We start from the raw sequence: 16,644 nt of genomic DNA on the forward strand, positions 1-16,644 counted from the left end.
AGTGTCCTCCACATCATTCCCAGAAGCCTTTGTGTTGTCTTCACAATTTTGGCGATGTGTCCCCTAAATTTCAGATCCTTATCCACTATCACCCCCAGATCTCTTATTTCCTCTGCCACCAACATTATATCCTCAGCAAGCATAAATTCTGCATCCCATCTTTGTTTTCCAAATTTTAAAGCCTTACATTTTGCAACATTGAACTCCCATCTCCATTTCCATGTCCAATCACTCAATTTATTCAAGTCTTCTTGCAAGGCTACAACATCTTGACTACTCTTCATGGTTTGCCCCAACTTTGCGTGATCTGCAAACAACTGAATATCTCCATCCAAATCTTCACCAATATCATTAATATACACGTTAAACAGTAATGGCCCTAAAAGAGACCCCTGAGGCACTCCACTAGTGACTTTCCTTTTCCTGGATATCACTCCCCCATACACAACTTGTTGCACCTATCAGATAGCCAGTCTCCAATCCAATGCACCAATCTAATATCCAACCCCATCTGCTCTAGTTTGACTGTCAACGTATCATGAAGTACTCTATCAAAAGCCTTTGCGAAATCGAAGTATATTGCTGTGTATCCTTCTCCTCTGTCCAAGGAAGCAGTCACTTTATTGTAATAAGTAAGTAGATTACTAAAACATGACCTCTCTTTAGCAAATCCATGCTGTCTATCAAAGATAATACCATTGTTGTCAACCCAACTCTGGATCCTAGGTCTCACAAGCTTCTCCAACAACTTAACCACAACACCTGACACATGGTTAGGCCTATAGTTTGATGCTTGAGTTCGATCACCTCCTCTATGAAGTGGCACAATCTTTCCCTCTTTCCACTCTTTAGGAACTTGACAGAGTGCAAGACTCATATTAAAAAAAAATGTCAAGGCAGGTGTCAACTTTGTGGCACATTCCTTCAGAAAATGTGATGATATATTATCAAGTCCCACAGGCTTATTAACAGCCAGTTTACTCAACTCCCCATATACCTGTTGTTCACTTTCAGTCAGTCTCTCCTCCCCATCATCAACTGTTCTCACTCCCTCCATGAAGTCACATTCACAAGATTGAAAGACCTTTATGAACTGCTCATTAAGTATCTCTACCACACCTTCTGCAGCAGCTGTTTTTATACCATTTTCTCCAATCAATGTCATCCTTCCATAATCATTCTTTCTTTTGCTGGCTACATATCGAAAGAACTCCTTAGGATTCTTCTAACGAAGCCGAAAAGAACTCTTTTTGGCTTCGTTAGCTAACTGCTGTTCATACCTCCTGTTCATACCTCTCAGTCACCAACCAAGTCACCCTCCTTGCCTGGTCTTTGTAGACCTCATGGATTTGGTTATTTCCACTTCTCTTATGCTGCCTCACAATGCCCTTTTTCTCTGTATCACATGCTTAATCTCTTTATTCATCCATCTCACACCTACCTACCTTATTTAACCTTCTCACCCTTGGAATACATTTAGACATTACATCTACTAGATAGTTTTTGAAAATCTCCCAAGCTGCATTGATCTCTTTTCCAGCTAACTCCTCATTTCATGCTCTACCTGCAAGCTGTCTCCTGAGCTCTTCATAATCATCCCCCCCCTTTCTTATAGTTCCACATATATCCTTTTCTCATAAAGGTCCTCACACTGCCTGCAACCAACCAGGTAATCACCTCATGGTCACTCTCACCAATTGGTGGATGGTTTGACACCTCATTTATAATTACATTCTCTGATGAGATGACCAAATCCAAGATCCTCAATCCTTACATGCCCTCTGTTACATCCTGTCTGAAGGAGTTATCCCTTAAAAAGTCAAGAAACTCATTTTCTTTACTTCCAGTTGCAATCTCATCATTCCAGTCTATATTGCCATAATTAAAATCACCCATAATGATCACCCTTTTCCTATTTGCTTGACTAATTTGATTATACATTTCATTATCAAAACCATCCACATTACCTGGTCTATAACAACATCCAACCAAGTATTTGATTCCATTCACTTCTATCTCACACCATACTGCCTCAAAACCACTGGCACTATTTCCCTCTTGCATCTCTACTTTGTATGGACATAACTCTTTCTCTATCATCAATAGCACTCCCTCTCCCTTTTTACCTCTTCTATCCTCACGAAACACATCATACCCTTCCATCTCTATTCCTGTCAGGATGTTGTCCTCTTCCAACCATGTCTCACTTATTCTGACAATCTTTGGGTGAACCGACTCAATTAGTGCAAGCATTTCATCTGCCTTGTTTCTTATACTTCTAGCATTTGTATACAAACACAACGATCTGCGCTGTGTACCCTTGTCCACCCTGAGCCTCCCCATTTCCCTGCTCCTCTTGCACACCCTTTTTCTCATTTTCTATACTCATACCACTCGCTTCCCCATTCAAAACCACATCTTCAATCTCTCCTGTCTTACTCTCCTTCTCTTCCACATCACTTCCCACTTGATATGATTCATTCTCTCTACTCACTTCTCTACCTTCCAGCAGCAGTCTCTCCACGCGACTCATACCATAGCCACTCAAATGCAGTCCATCGCTCCCATACAGTTCACTTCATCTTTCCAACTCATTCAGTACATTAACAAACTGTACTCCCGTCTCCTCACACATTTCAGCTAGCAGATCATTCATAATCCTTGCTCTCCACCTCATCTCACCAAGGCAACATGCTGACTACCCTTCCTGTCACACTATTCTCTTATATCCTTCTAAGCAACCTCCTGATATCCATTCTGACGTGCTCTTTGTCCTCTGTCAAATCATTCATACCTATTAAAAACATCAATTCCTTTGCTTGCTCCCTTCTCATATCGACTGCCTCAATTACTCTACTCATTTTACCACCTGGAGAACATATGTTGTGCATCCTATCATCCAGCACACCTTTAATAATTTAGTCGCCATACAACGCCACTCTACCCTAATTTTCTTAATTTCATTCCACATCCATTTCATCTCTTGCCTCATCCAATCCAATATTCAACTTCCGAATCTCGCATCACATTCTCTCTCTCATTCAATCTTTCTAATTTTCTAACTCGCGACCCTCTCTTCTCACTTTCACTCTCATTCATCCTTCTGTGTTTCCGTACTTTAGGTCCAACATGCGTCCAACTTTTGCTATCATTCATTCTTACAATTTTTTCCACTTTTGATTCTTGCATCATGCCATTTGGGGGTGCTAGCATTATCAGGAGCAGAAAGATGTGGGTTTCCAAGTTCACACTCGAGCCTAGCCTCAGCAAGGGCAATGGCAAACTTCATGGGAGTGGTGTAAAGCTTGCCACCATTGGACCCTGGTGCAGTGGAAATGCATTCTGTGGTTGAATGAATCATGCTTCACCATCTGGCAGTCTGACTGCATGAGCCTGGGTTTGCAGATGACAGGAGAACTCAACGTTCTGGAATGTGTTGTGTCAACTGTGAAGTTTGGTGGAAGAGACATCATGGTGTGGGGTTGTTTTCCATAATTCAGGCTGGGGCTACTAGTTCCAGTGATGGGAGTCTTAATGCCATAGCCCATAATGACATTCTAGACAGTTCTGTGCTTCCAAATGTATGGCAAATAGTTGGTGAAGGCCCTTTCTTGGGTCAGCATGACATTGCTCCTGCACACAAAATGAGATCTGTGCTTTGTAGATGGGGGCATTGTTGCATTGTCTGCACATAGCCCTGATCTCTGTCCCATTGAACACTAGTGGGATGAATTGGAATGTTGACTGTGAGATATCCTGAATTGCCTTCTAGAAGGCAATGTCAGGATAGCAGTTCAGGGTAGTAATTCATTCCTGATGCTCTTCGAGAAGAATAGAAAGGAATTACTGCAGCATCATACCAAAATCTAGTGGAAACCTTCCCAGAAAATTAAAGGCTGTTATAGCAACAAAGGGTAGACCAACTTCATATTAGAGTGAGAGCTGCGATGAGCAGGCATCTGGATATTTTTGATCAGAATGTTACCTATCAGCTATGATTTTATTACACCAGATCTTGACTCTCCACTGCATATCATGGGTTATCTTGTTTTCTCTCATTTCCAACTGACCCGCATATGTGTCTAAATGCATCTTTTCTTAATGTTGACTCTCTTGCATGAACATTCATTACTGCTTTCCGTATCTACTTCTGCAACATATTTTCCTGTCCACCTTTACTCCACAGTGAGCTTGCCATAGTTTTATTCCCTCCCCCCACATTACAACCATTCTATACACTTAGTTTCATTTTTAGCTTTAATTAGTTATTTCTAGTCTTCTCATTAGCTTTGCCTTGAAAATGACAACAAACTCAAGGAAGTCAGGGAGACACACAAGTCTCCTTGTATGTCTGCCTTAATATCCAACTGGATATCTTAATAGTACTGCCTAAATATAAATTATACTACACTAGACATTATATTCTTTTAATCCTTTACCTATGCATGAGTAAACAAGATATGGGCATGAAGTACTTTCACTATTAGTCTACTTGTATACAAGAGTTGTTGCCTTTGTTGACTTATATTATTTGCCTCAGTAGCCCATTATGTAAGGCACTCCTCCATTTGGATGTGTATATTGCTATGTGCTATGGGAAGGGGTCACTGGGTAGTGAACACTCTGTATACAAGTAGACTGGCTATATGCACATACTTTGTTTTCTTACACTTGGATAAATGGTTAAAACAGGAATATCATTTCTTGTCTAGCATACTTTTTAACCAACTGAAAAAAAAACTTTTACATCTGCCTAAATATATTTTAAAATAGTTCAGGAATTCTTTTTCTGAAGTGAAAGTAATAAAATAGTGCCTAAGTGTAATGAGAAATCAAGGAATGTATTTGCTGCACCATAAATTAGTAAATGCCTTTAAGAAGGTGAAGAACATGAATTTAAGAACATGAATATCATAAATATCAATTTTTATGATATTATTTTATTGATTTATATTTATATTTTAGGACCCTACAACAGAAGATGGTGGCAACTATCGCTGTAATGCAGTAAATGAACTGGGAGAGAGTAATGCTAATATTGCTCTTAACTTCCAAGGTAATTAGAAGGAAATATTCTTTGTTTGCATAATGATTGATAGAGATACTTTTTCTTTTAGAGTCCTGTTGATTAAAAGTATGCTATATGTAAATAATAACAACAAATGTCATCCAACATTTGTTGTTATTATTTACAACAAATGCAGTGATGTAATTGCAACACATTCCACTCATTCACCAGGTGGTGAATGAGTAGAATGTGTTGCCAGAGGGGTTGTGAGAGCTTCAATGCTGAATATCTTCAATTCAAGTTATCATTGTTATTGTGGTATGTGAATGTTCCATCTCCAACAATGAGTCTTCAGACACATTTCGACAGTTCACAAATAAATTATAAACCTACAGTCCAGTCTTTTCAAATTAAGTAACTTTAGACTACTTTGCTGTATTCTGACATTAATAATCCCTTTTTTTTTGTATGGTTACAAACAATGCACGATAGAATCCATAGTAAAGCACTTTTTTCCCCTTTCTCTGTGGGGGAATTCAACAAGATTAGACCTCCATGGAATGAAAGACTCGTGGTTTAGAGAAAGTGCACAGGTAAATGACTAAGTATAAATGACTGTCTCATGATTCAGCTTTCAGCATCATCTGAAGCATGATATTATACCAAGTCTAGTTCTTTTTCATGAAATATCTAGTGCACAGAGATGTCAGTATAATGTCACTACCATCTCCATTTCCACCTACCACCAAGTGTCCACATAGCACATATGCACATTCCATTGTTAGTGATGTTGTTTTTTTCCATATATTTGCATGAATCTTTATCTGCTTTTAGCTTTATTTTTCATTTTATTCACTGCTCCTGATAATGTGTAACCCAGCTGTTTCATGGAATTGGTTAAGTGTTTGAATAAATGTTTTTTACTATGAAGTGTTGCATGTGGTTAAATACCTGAATTATAATTCATTATGTTCTCAACTACAGAAGCCTACATAAAAGAGGTAATCTTTGTTGCTATTTTAGTAATATCTATGTTCAAATCTGTTTTTTTTTTTTTTAAATGTTTAAATGAATGAAGATTAACTTCATAAAATGTTATTATACTTTAATCCCATCGTGTTGAACCTTTTACAAGCAAAGAGTGATTATTATCGACATTAGACCTCCATGGAATGAAAAATTTGGGTTGTTTATAGAGAGTGCACAGGCAAATATCTAAGACCTTCTCATGAATCTGAAACGTTGAGTATGAGGACAGATTAAGGGAAGAATGTGGCTACAGAGCTTAGTATATAGGTGAAGAGGTGATATTATTGAGATAAGTTAGTGAACTTTTTCTACCTCAAGGCAGGAAATATCATATCCATACTTGAAGTAGATGTTGGAAGTTTTTTCACTTGGTTATACTATAAATTATATATTTAGTTTAATCCTTTATTCGAGTGTAAGCAAACAAAGTTTGTGCCTATAGCATCTTTCAGGACTGGGGCAACTCGTGGCAATGGTAGTATGACTTCACATAACTGGAATTAGTATCCCATTATGCAAAACACATCTCCTTCCGGACATGTATAATGCCATGCATTATGGGAATGGCATTATACATGTCCATGGAATGCATGGAATCCATTGGAAGGCATTATACATGTCTTCCAATACATGGAAGAAGTACAGGAATTTAACATTAATCTGGTGTCAGACAAGGATGTACATTATCACCTCTGGGATAATGTACATCCCATTTGTGGTATTAAACCTGATATCGAAATTGGGGATGTTAATGTCAGCTCTTTGCTTTATGCGGACGATGTTATACTTCTAATAAATCCGCTAGAAGTCTGCAAGATTCCCTGACTAAATTGAATAACTGTTGTAATAGATATGGCATGAAGATCAGCAATAAGAAGACAAAGACAATGAAAATAGGCAGAAGCATTGACAATATTAACTGCATTGTGATTGGAGTACCTATAGAACAAGTGAAACATTTCAGCTACTTAGGCAAAATTTTTAGTGAAGATGGTAAATTAAATATCGAAAGAGACAACAGAATCAACAAAGCTGGTATAAAGTCAACTGAATAAATTTATGTGGAATAAGAGAGGACAGCTAATTTAGTCAAAACACTAAATTAGCTGTATAAAAGACAGTGTTCAAACCGATTTTAACATTAATCTGAGCAGGAGTAAATTTTCCATGCTTGCTATGCTTGCTGCGCAAGCTCATTAATTGAGAAAGAAGTAATATTTATTTGTTAATAAATGCATGCATTTATAAGCATTCCATTTAGGCTTTTATTTTTGTAGACAGAAAACATCTTAAGCTTGCGCGGCAATAATTGAGCTTTGCATTGTGTATCGAAGGCCGATACTTGCTCGTCTAGTCAAAGCTACCTTGGCTTGCTCGGTTCTCAGAGCTTCCAGGTCCTCACTGCAGCACTATGATTTCATGCACGTGAATTGCCATTTCTGCTCCCTTCACGTCATCTTAAACATAAGGCCATACGCAGTCAAAGTAGCTCTAGCCAGTGAGTTTCAGCCAGCCTTTACAAGTGTGTGTGTGTTGCTTGGGAAAATTAAGTTTATTATTATTATTGTTATGGGCAACTCCAAGGAGTCGATAGACTCATCGAGGGAGGCATTAATATCATGTCAAGAGCAACTATTCAACATTCACACAGTATCTACCATATCTCGCCTTGAACTCATTCACAGTCATGGCACCCACAACAGACTCTGGCAGATTATTCCACTTATTCACTACTCTCCAAGTAAAAAAACCTAGCTCTAACACCCTTGATAACCACACTCTTGCCCAGCTTCCATGTATGGTCCCCCTAGTCCCCCCACCACCAATCCTATTCTCAAAAATATCTTCTGAATTAATCTTATAGAAACCCTTCAGTAATTTGAATGTCTCAATCATATCACCCCTTTTTTGCCTATCAACCAATTTCTGAAACCCACAAATCTTCAACCTGTTCTTATAAGGTTCATTCCATAGACCTGTATCGTCTTGGTCACTCGTCTCTGTATCCTCTCCACCTCCTCCCCATCAAGAAGAAACCTAGGTGACCAAATCTGGGCACAGTAGTTGAGATGAGGTCTTATCAAGACTCGGTACAGAGGAACAATAACTTGATTATCTCTGCTCGTCAAAGTATTCTTCAGCAACCAAAGTGATTTGATGAGCTGATTTAGCCACTTTTGCAATGTGCCCCCTAAACTTTATCTCCCTACCCACCAACACTCCCAAGTCCCTAGCCTCATCAATCTCCCGGAGTACAGTTCCACCAATGTGGTATACTGCTGCTAATCTTTTCACCCCAAAATGCATAACCTTACATTTTGTCACATTAAATTGACATTCATTCTCCTTAGCCCAGACCTCCAATCTATCCAAATGATCCTGCAAGATTTTGATATCTTCTGCATTCACTATTGCCCTACCCAACTTTGCATCATCAGCGAACAAATGAACCATTCCTCTTAGATCCTTTCCTATATTGTTAATGAACAAATTAAACAGCAGTAGTCCAAGAACAGACTCTGCAGCACACCACTAGTCACAGGCCATCTTTTGGACTCTACTCTTGAATAAGCTACTCTCTGATATCTCTCCATCAACCACCCTCCTATCCATCTCACCAACCCTTTATCCATTCCCATATGTTGCAGTTTACAGATTAGATTTCCATGTGGTATCCTGTCAAAGGCCTTAGCCAGGTCAAGCAGTATCACTGTAAACCCATTACCCTTATCCAGTTCAGCTGTCACTATGTTATAAAACTTGAGCAAGTTACTGAGGCATGATCCAGTCTTCACAAAACCATGCTGTCCCCCATACAGTATCCCATTTTCATATATCCAATCCTCTAATTTCCTCTTGACTATTTTCTCCAAGACTTTGACAATGATTCCTGATATGCTGATCGGTTGGTAATTTACAACAGCAGTCTTTGAACCTTCTTTTTGCAGTGGAACTATTTTCCTCTCTTTCCATCCCCTCGGGACTAACCCAGACTCAAGACTCAAATTAAACAAAATGGTCAAGGGCGCTTACAATTCTTTAGCTGCTTCATGTATGACATGAGCCGGTATACCATCCAATCCCACAGATGTATTGACATTGAGGTTTTGTAATAGACTATTCATCTCCACTTCATTCACCACAATTCCGTATAATCTATTGGTTCATTCATTCCTGCAATGTCACCACCTGGATGATATACTCTTGCAAAGTGCTCACTCAGTAATTCCACTATATCAACTGATTTGGTTACATCCCTACCGTCGGCATTCTTTAAAATCATTCAGCTATATACATTTTTTTCTTTTACTTGCAACATATTGAAAAAACTGCTTTGGATTCTCTTTAGCCTGCATGGTTAATGTTCTTTCATAATCCGCTTTTGTTTTAATTACCACACTCGTTACCCTTCTGACCTGTGCTTTATACCGTTCATGTGCCTGCCAGTCACCTTTCTCCTTAAATTCCCTCCACAGTTGTTTCTTTTTTTGCAACTCAAGCTTAATGGTGTTATTCATCCATTTAACCCTTACTTGTTTCACTATTCTGACCAGCCGTAGGTATACAATCAGTCAATCTCCTGCAAATGCTCCCTGACCACTTCCCATGCTCTATTGACATCCAGCCCTTGCAGTTTTACGAGCCACGCACTGAACCAATCAAACTTCTAAGCTTGTCATACTTACCAGCCTGATAATTCCACATGTGCCCTGTCTTAATTGTAAATTCCACACCTTTGGCCACCTCCCAAGTCAATATCCTATGATCACTCTCACCAACAGGTGGCAACGTGGTCATATTCGTTACAGCCAAATTCTCAGATGCAGTTACTAGTTCAAGCACTCTCTGACCCCTAGTATTTTCCATTATATGCTGTCACAGATAGTTATCCCTTAATAACCGCATAAAATCCAATTCCTTCCTCCCTTGTGTCGTCTCCTCCTTCAAGTCAATGTTACCATAGCTGAAATCTCCCATAATAATTACCCTCCTTCACTCATTTCTTCTATTTGCTTATGCATTCTATCTCCACCATCTATTCCATCACCGTCCATAGCAGCACCCAACTGTATATGTAATTCTGCTAGTCTCAATCTCATACCAAATAGCCTCAAATGTGTTCCTTTCTCTATCCTGCAGTTCCAATTCTATTCTCCTTGGCTGCAGCTCATCAACTATCATCAATAACACTCCTCCCCCCTTTTTATTCTCCCTGTCACTCCTGAATGCACCATACTCCTCACATTCAATCCCACTAGCTATATCATCTTCTGTCAGCCGTGTTTCACTAATGCCAATAACCTGTGGCCTTGAAGTGTCAACCAAGGCCAAAAATTCTTCCTTCTTTTTCCTAATACTTTTGGCATTAGTATACATGAATTGCAGAAGCCCATTTGTCCCATCCCTATTTTGGTGCCTTATACTAACTATCCCATTCTGATTTGTTGTCCTTCGTACTCGCTCGGGCATATTACACACATTCATACACTCAACTGTCTCCCTAAAGTCTGCAAATCTACCCCCCCCCCTTTAACTCTAGTTTCCCTGATTCTGCAGAATTTTAAGACTGGAAGTTCAAATTCTCCATGCTTCGTTGATAGTTGAAGAAATTCCTTTTTAACTTCTTGGTATCGGCTAGACCAAAAAAATTGCAGAGGTTTACTATATAATTGCTTTTCTTCAGCTTCTGTGATGCCTGTAATATTTATTATGCACAACTGAGCAGGAAAGATTATGGTTTTGAGTGCTATGGCTTTAGAAGAAAAGGCGAGCATCCCTATTTTCCAGTCTTCTAACATTTCCAAGTTCTTGTTATATAAGTTCTTGGACTGGGTAATATTGGGTAAGTGGAGAAGGAAATTCCAAGTATAATGAGGGGTTCTCTCTTTGGAGTTAGTCCAAAAGGAATGCCTCCAAGATCTCACTTTCTATAAACTTTTAATTTTCTTGTCTGCATTAATAATTAATCCACTGCTTTTGCTGAATTTTTCCAAAATACCAAAAAAATATATATGGAATCATTATCCTTCAAAGTTCCAACTACATCATCGGCATATGCCAGTACCTTATTTTCTGTTTTAGTTGAAAGAACTGTTATTCCTCGCACAGCATGTGTATTGTTAGCATGTTGTAAGAAACGTTCAAGAACCAATGCAAAGAGCAGTGGACTAAGAGGCAACCTTGCTTGACTCCTTTTTGAATTTTTACTGAGTCTGACAGGAATCCATTAACTAGGTGGCAGGTGGTTGAATTGACATAGGCTACTTTGATAACAGATAGCAGCTTTTTACCTACACCAATTTGCTGGAGGATGTGGAATAGAAAGGGATGCCGGACATTATCGAATGCTTGAATAAGGTCTACTGATAGCACTGCCATTGACTGTGCTTTTTCGTGTTAACTAAACGGATTAGATCACGTAGCAGAAATAGATTAAATTCTACTGCTCAATCTGGTACTCCATACATCTGTGTGCTTTTAATTATACATTTCATTCCCACTTTGATCCTGTTATTGATAATACTGAAAAATATCTTGTAGTCAGTATTAGATAGAGAAATAGGTCTCCAGCTGCTGATTAAGGTGTGATCTCAATTTGGTTTAGGAATGAGGACAGTATGGCTTACTACAAATTCACTTGGTATGTGTCCTGATGAGAGAAAGGAATTAAATAGTGTAACTAGAATGGGAAGAATAAAATCCCAGGCCTCACGATAAAGTTCTATCCCTAGACCATCAGGTCTTGGGAATTTTCTTGTCTGGCAGTCTTTATAGGTTGTGGTAACTTCAGATGCTGTAATGGGTCTGTCAAGCCCATCTTGGATATGAACAGGAAAGCCATTAATGTTCTAAGAGTTATAATTCGAAATAGTACTATTGTCTTCAAACAGATTTTTGTAGTGTTTTTGAAAGGAGTCAAGTATGTCTTCAGTGGTGGACATGTCTTCTTCATCAACACAGATTTGAGTGATAGTATTTTCTTTGCGAAATTTTGTAAATTGTCTATTGAGGAATGCAGCTGAAGGACTATCTGCTAAGTGCTGTTGTATTCTTATCTTAAAATTTCTTTCTTCTACTTGTTTCTGCCTTTCCAGTTCTATCTCTATGTTAATGTTTCTAATGATGTTGTTACATTCTATACCATTGCACTGGTTTGTTACAAACCAGCTTCTCTCATTATACAGATCTTTCAACTTTTTCCTTTTGAGGAAAGCCTGTTCTTTTCCCCATTCCATCATATTTTGCTTTACTACTTGTTTGAATTTTAACCACACATCTCAATTCCAGGTAACATTATTCCAATTCAAACAGAGGGTCTGGAATTTAGTTGAAAACATCAACAGAAAATTTGGTGGAAGTCTCCATGGTTCAGAAGAGATCTCTACTTTTTCCATGTAGTGGAACTTAAGTATAACTCGATTATGATCTGACATAGTGATGTCAAGATGTTTTATCTGAATTATCCTATTTATAAAGGACGAAGAGATATAAATTCGATCAATACGAGTACCAATACATTGATTCATGTATGTGTATGCCTGGAGATTAGTATTGCGAATCCTCCATATGTCTGCTAGTTGAGCATTGTCAAGACATATTTTTAACTGTGTATATTCCACTTTTCCACTCCTGGGGTGTCTCCCTATTTTGTCTAATGTGGGGTTATCAATACAATTCCAGTCTCCAACTGCTATGATGTAGTGGGAACCATATAAATATGTCTTCAATTCCTGGAAGAATTTTCTTCTAACTGTTCCATTGGATTGAGCAGAAACATTTATAAACCTTATTACACATCCATAGTATTTCCAGTTTATTGTCAAGATTCTCCCTTCTGCATCCCTTTGGATATTACAGATTGACCCAAGGGGGGGGGGGCAAGAATAAGAACTCCTACTCCAGACCTGTCAAATCGTCCAAAGCTCCAATAAGAAAGAAGTGGATATCTATCTGTTAAACTTTTTATATCTTTATATCTGCAGAAGTATGTTTCTTGGAGAAACAAAAACCTGATTTTTTGGCGTAGCATAAGTTTCCATATAGTTTCTTGTTTAATTTGCCTATGGAATCCTCGTACATTTAATGAGGCAATGCAGAAAAGAGATGCTATGATTATTGAAATGTCACTGGTAAGTCTTTAACTTCTAAATTTTGGATGAACCCAATGAGGTTTTCAATCTGTGAAGAAGCAGTTGTGTAACCTGCTTCTTGTAAACTGTTTTCTGTTTTTTTTACAGTTGCTTTCCATTACTTCAATTTCATGGCTATCATTTTTGATTTGTAAGCTAGTTATTTTCTTTTCATGTAGATAATAACTGTACCGAGAAAACTTTGAATCAATAAACTTTATATTTTTTCTTTAATTGTATCTCTTGCTTTTTCTTTATTAGCATGAGCTGGTTGTTCTTCATAATCCATAAACTCTTCTGAGCCTGACGAGTTTTCATTTAATGATCCAGAGCCTTCTCCATCTTTACATTTTTTATTACTTCCTTTTTCTTTTAGTTGTAGTTCTTTTTTTTAATTTTTTTTTATCTTCAATTTTTTTTTATTAATTCGTCTTTCCTTTTTGATAAAGTTTCCATAGCTCAGTCAGTATAGACGAAGCCCTTTGGTCGGAAAGACCTGGGTTCAATTCCCATCCATGATGTGAGGAATCTTTATCTGGTCTCTTTCAACTAAAAGGTGAGTTAGCCAGTCTCATACAGAGGTAAGGGATTTTTTCACCTGGAAACTCTGGTTTTTTGTCCCCCAGAACAGGCAAACCAGCCCCATGAATACACATGGATTACAGTCATGAATACATCCCAGCCATATTCCGGTCCTGAGCCCAGAAAAAATTGGGGGGGTTGGGGAAGCAATGGTGAACTGCCCTGTAAAAATCTCACCAGGAATACTTGGTGGGCAATGCCTACAAAGTCACCTATGATCGGAAATGACTGAAAGGGAAAATCAGATCCTTTTTGATGATCTTGTCTGAATATTGAGTTCTTTCAGTTGTCTTATTTGCTTTTCTATTTCTTCTCCAGTTTCTCCTTGTAGAACAGTTGAATGTTTTTGCATTTCATTGTGTACCTGTTCAGTTGTTATTTTGGGTTCATTATTGGTAATTTCAACTGATGTTCCATCAGTATTTGACTGGAAAAGTTGCTCCTACAGATCTGGAAGTTTGGGGCTAATTTCTAACTGATTTGGTCGTGCACTTTTTGTGATTTTACCAAGTGTAGTTTGCTTAAAAGCGCCATCTTTACTAGACTGAATTTGAAGATTCGGGAACACTTCATTATGCCTCTCTGATATATATGGTGTTCTAATTGGCTCTAGGAGCTCTCACTCTTTCCGCAAAATTCTAAAAGGACAGGTGTAATGCAGTGTTCAGAACTTTCACATTTCTGACAGGGCTTGAGGCACTGATTAGCAATATGTCTGATCTCCATGCAGTTGAAACATTTCGATTTTGGACAGTTACTACCTAAGTGATCATATGAACTGCAACAAGGCATGGTAAACTATCCCTGAGTACAATGATGTTGTACTCAGGGATAGTTTCCCATAACTTGGGTTGTAGTGATGTTCACAAAATTTGGTAAGGGCATCTTCATATCCATCGTGAAGGTGACATCACTAGAAAACCAATTTGAATCTTCACTTGACAAACCCTTTCGTATATTACTAATCTTACCCCATTTCAAAAATGTCTATAAGAATTTCATTACTATTCTGTATATATTTCATTGGAAATCTTTCGATTTTTACTGTTTTTACCTGGCTCCCGACCATTACAGGAATAACTGTGCTGCCTTCAAAAGCAAAACCCTGTAATAGTTTGTCCCTTGTTTCCACATCTTTAACTACAATTAAATATTTCACTCCACAGTAAGGGATGAAAGAATAAATCTTGTTTGCACCGATTATCTCTTTTAAAACCTTAGTTACCCATCTCACTTTTTCACATCCTGGAATTTCAATTCATAGAGTTTGCACCCTTGGAGGAATGATACCATTATCCCAAGTGGGAAAAAGACTATAACTTCTGTGTTTAATTGGAAGAAAAAAAAAACTCTCAGTTGTAAGACCGAGAATAAAATAATCCTGTGATACAGAAATAATGGCGGCCGTGATGCCGCTAAAAGTAATCCCGTAATGCAGATATTAACTGCACTACCAGCAATCCTAATATTTATTAAAAGAAACCAGTGCTAGTGGGTACAAAACTGCCACTAGCACCAGTAAAATAAATTAAAGTGAAACACAAATGAAAGAAAGCAAAAGTACTTATCTTGCCAAAAACCAAGGCCTCTTCAGTGGGGGCCAGACCCAGAAACCGAATTATCAATCTTAGTATCACCGAATTTCAGTATCACTGAAATTCTGGGATACTAACTCCTTATAAGGACTGGCTTAAAGGGGTGAAGCAAGAATGCTTTTCATCTTCCTCGTTATCTGTAGAGGACAGCGTAGGGATAAGGCGTTATGAGCTACTAAAGCTCTGATCATGGCAGGAGAGTAACAGCAATAGCCAAGGCTCAGTTAGAACTTCATTGGCATCGGCTATACAGCTGAATGGATGGCAATGCTGTATGCCAATACAGCATTGCCACTATTGAAGAGACCTCAATGAAGGTTGAAACCTGTCTGGGTATTTACCCTTCCCATAATGCAAAGCATTATGGGAAGGGTCACATATCTGTATATGTGACCATATCCTTATATGTGTCACATATCCTTAAGTATCCTGACAGTTGTGTATGGTGGGCAATATCAAGGAGGCAGAAAGTTAAAAGTGGGGTCCCACAGGGCTCAGCACTTGTATTGTTTGACCTTTATATCAATGACATTGTCAGTGGATTGCAGGGGGATATTCAGTTGATTGCAGATGATGTGAAGCTAGGAAGGTTTATTATTAGTAGTGCAGATTTGGCTGCCCTTCATGAGGATTTGAATAAACTGGGCAGATGAATGGGGATCAGTTTAATGTAGCAAAATGTAAAGTCTTGAAGTTTGGGATACACAGATGGGAGGCAGCATACTCATTTGAAGAAGCTGTACTAGAGGAAGTAGGGGGAGATGAAATCTGGGGGTGATGATTGATAGAAAACTGAAATTCAGTGAGCATGTTGCAAAGGTGGTAACCCAGAGGATTGCTGCAATACTGAGAAGGATGCTGACCTGCAGAGATAAAAGAGTTGCCATTCCATTGTATAAAGGCCTTATCAGACCACTCTTGGACTGTTGTTCTCAAATTTGGTCCAGGATTTGAAGAGGATAAGTTAACTGTGGAAAGTTTACAGAGGCAGATTACAAAGATGGTTTCAGGACTGTACAATGTTAGTTATGAGGATCGGCTGAGGCAATGTGGACTACAGAGTTTGGCAGATAGAAGAAGGAGATGTGATTTGATCGAGACTTTTAAAGTGTTGTTGTTATTGTTGAGTCCATTGAAGAGCTTCTAGATATGACCGTGGATCTGTCGAACTGCTTTGGCAATCTGTTGAACTTTGATGGAGTAGTGCTTTTCTCTAGGGTTATTGTCAATTTTCTGTAGAGTAGCAGCAACTGCTGGACAAGAATAAATATGGAAGGTGTTAGTTCAACTTCTGGACAGT

At 38.4% G+C, this 16,644-nt stretch overlaps 1 protein-coding gene across 5 annotated transcripts in view; it reads left to right on the plus strand.

Annotated features, from left to right (window-relative positions):
- Nucleotides 1–16,644, plus strand: part of LOC150108743 (twitchin-like) — a 2,666,638-nt gene that overhangs the window by 204,746 nt on the left and 2,445,248 nt on the right. For all 5 annotated transcript variants that reach the window (XM_090390962.1, XM_090390961.1, XM_090390964.1 and 2 more), the window contains one exon: nt 4,966–5,056. In XM_090390962.1, coding sequence (XP_090247088.1) covers nt 4,966–5,056 — 91 coding nt within the window. The remainder of the gene's footprint in view (nt 1–4,965; nt 5,057–16,644) is intronic.

Source organism: Typopeltis vanoorti, chromosome 3 (genome assembly GCF_054136105.1).
Source record: "Typopeltis vanoorti isolate ZY-2024b chromosome 3, IOZ_Tvanoo_1.0, whole genome shotgun sequence".
Taxonomy (NCBI): domain Eukaryota; kingdom Metazoa; phylum Arthropoda; class Arachnida; order Uropygi; family Thelyphonidae; genus Typopeltis; species Typopeltis vanoorti.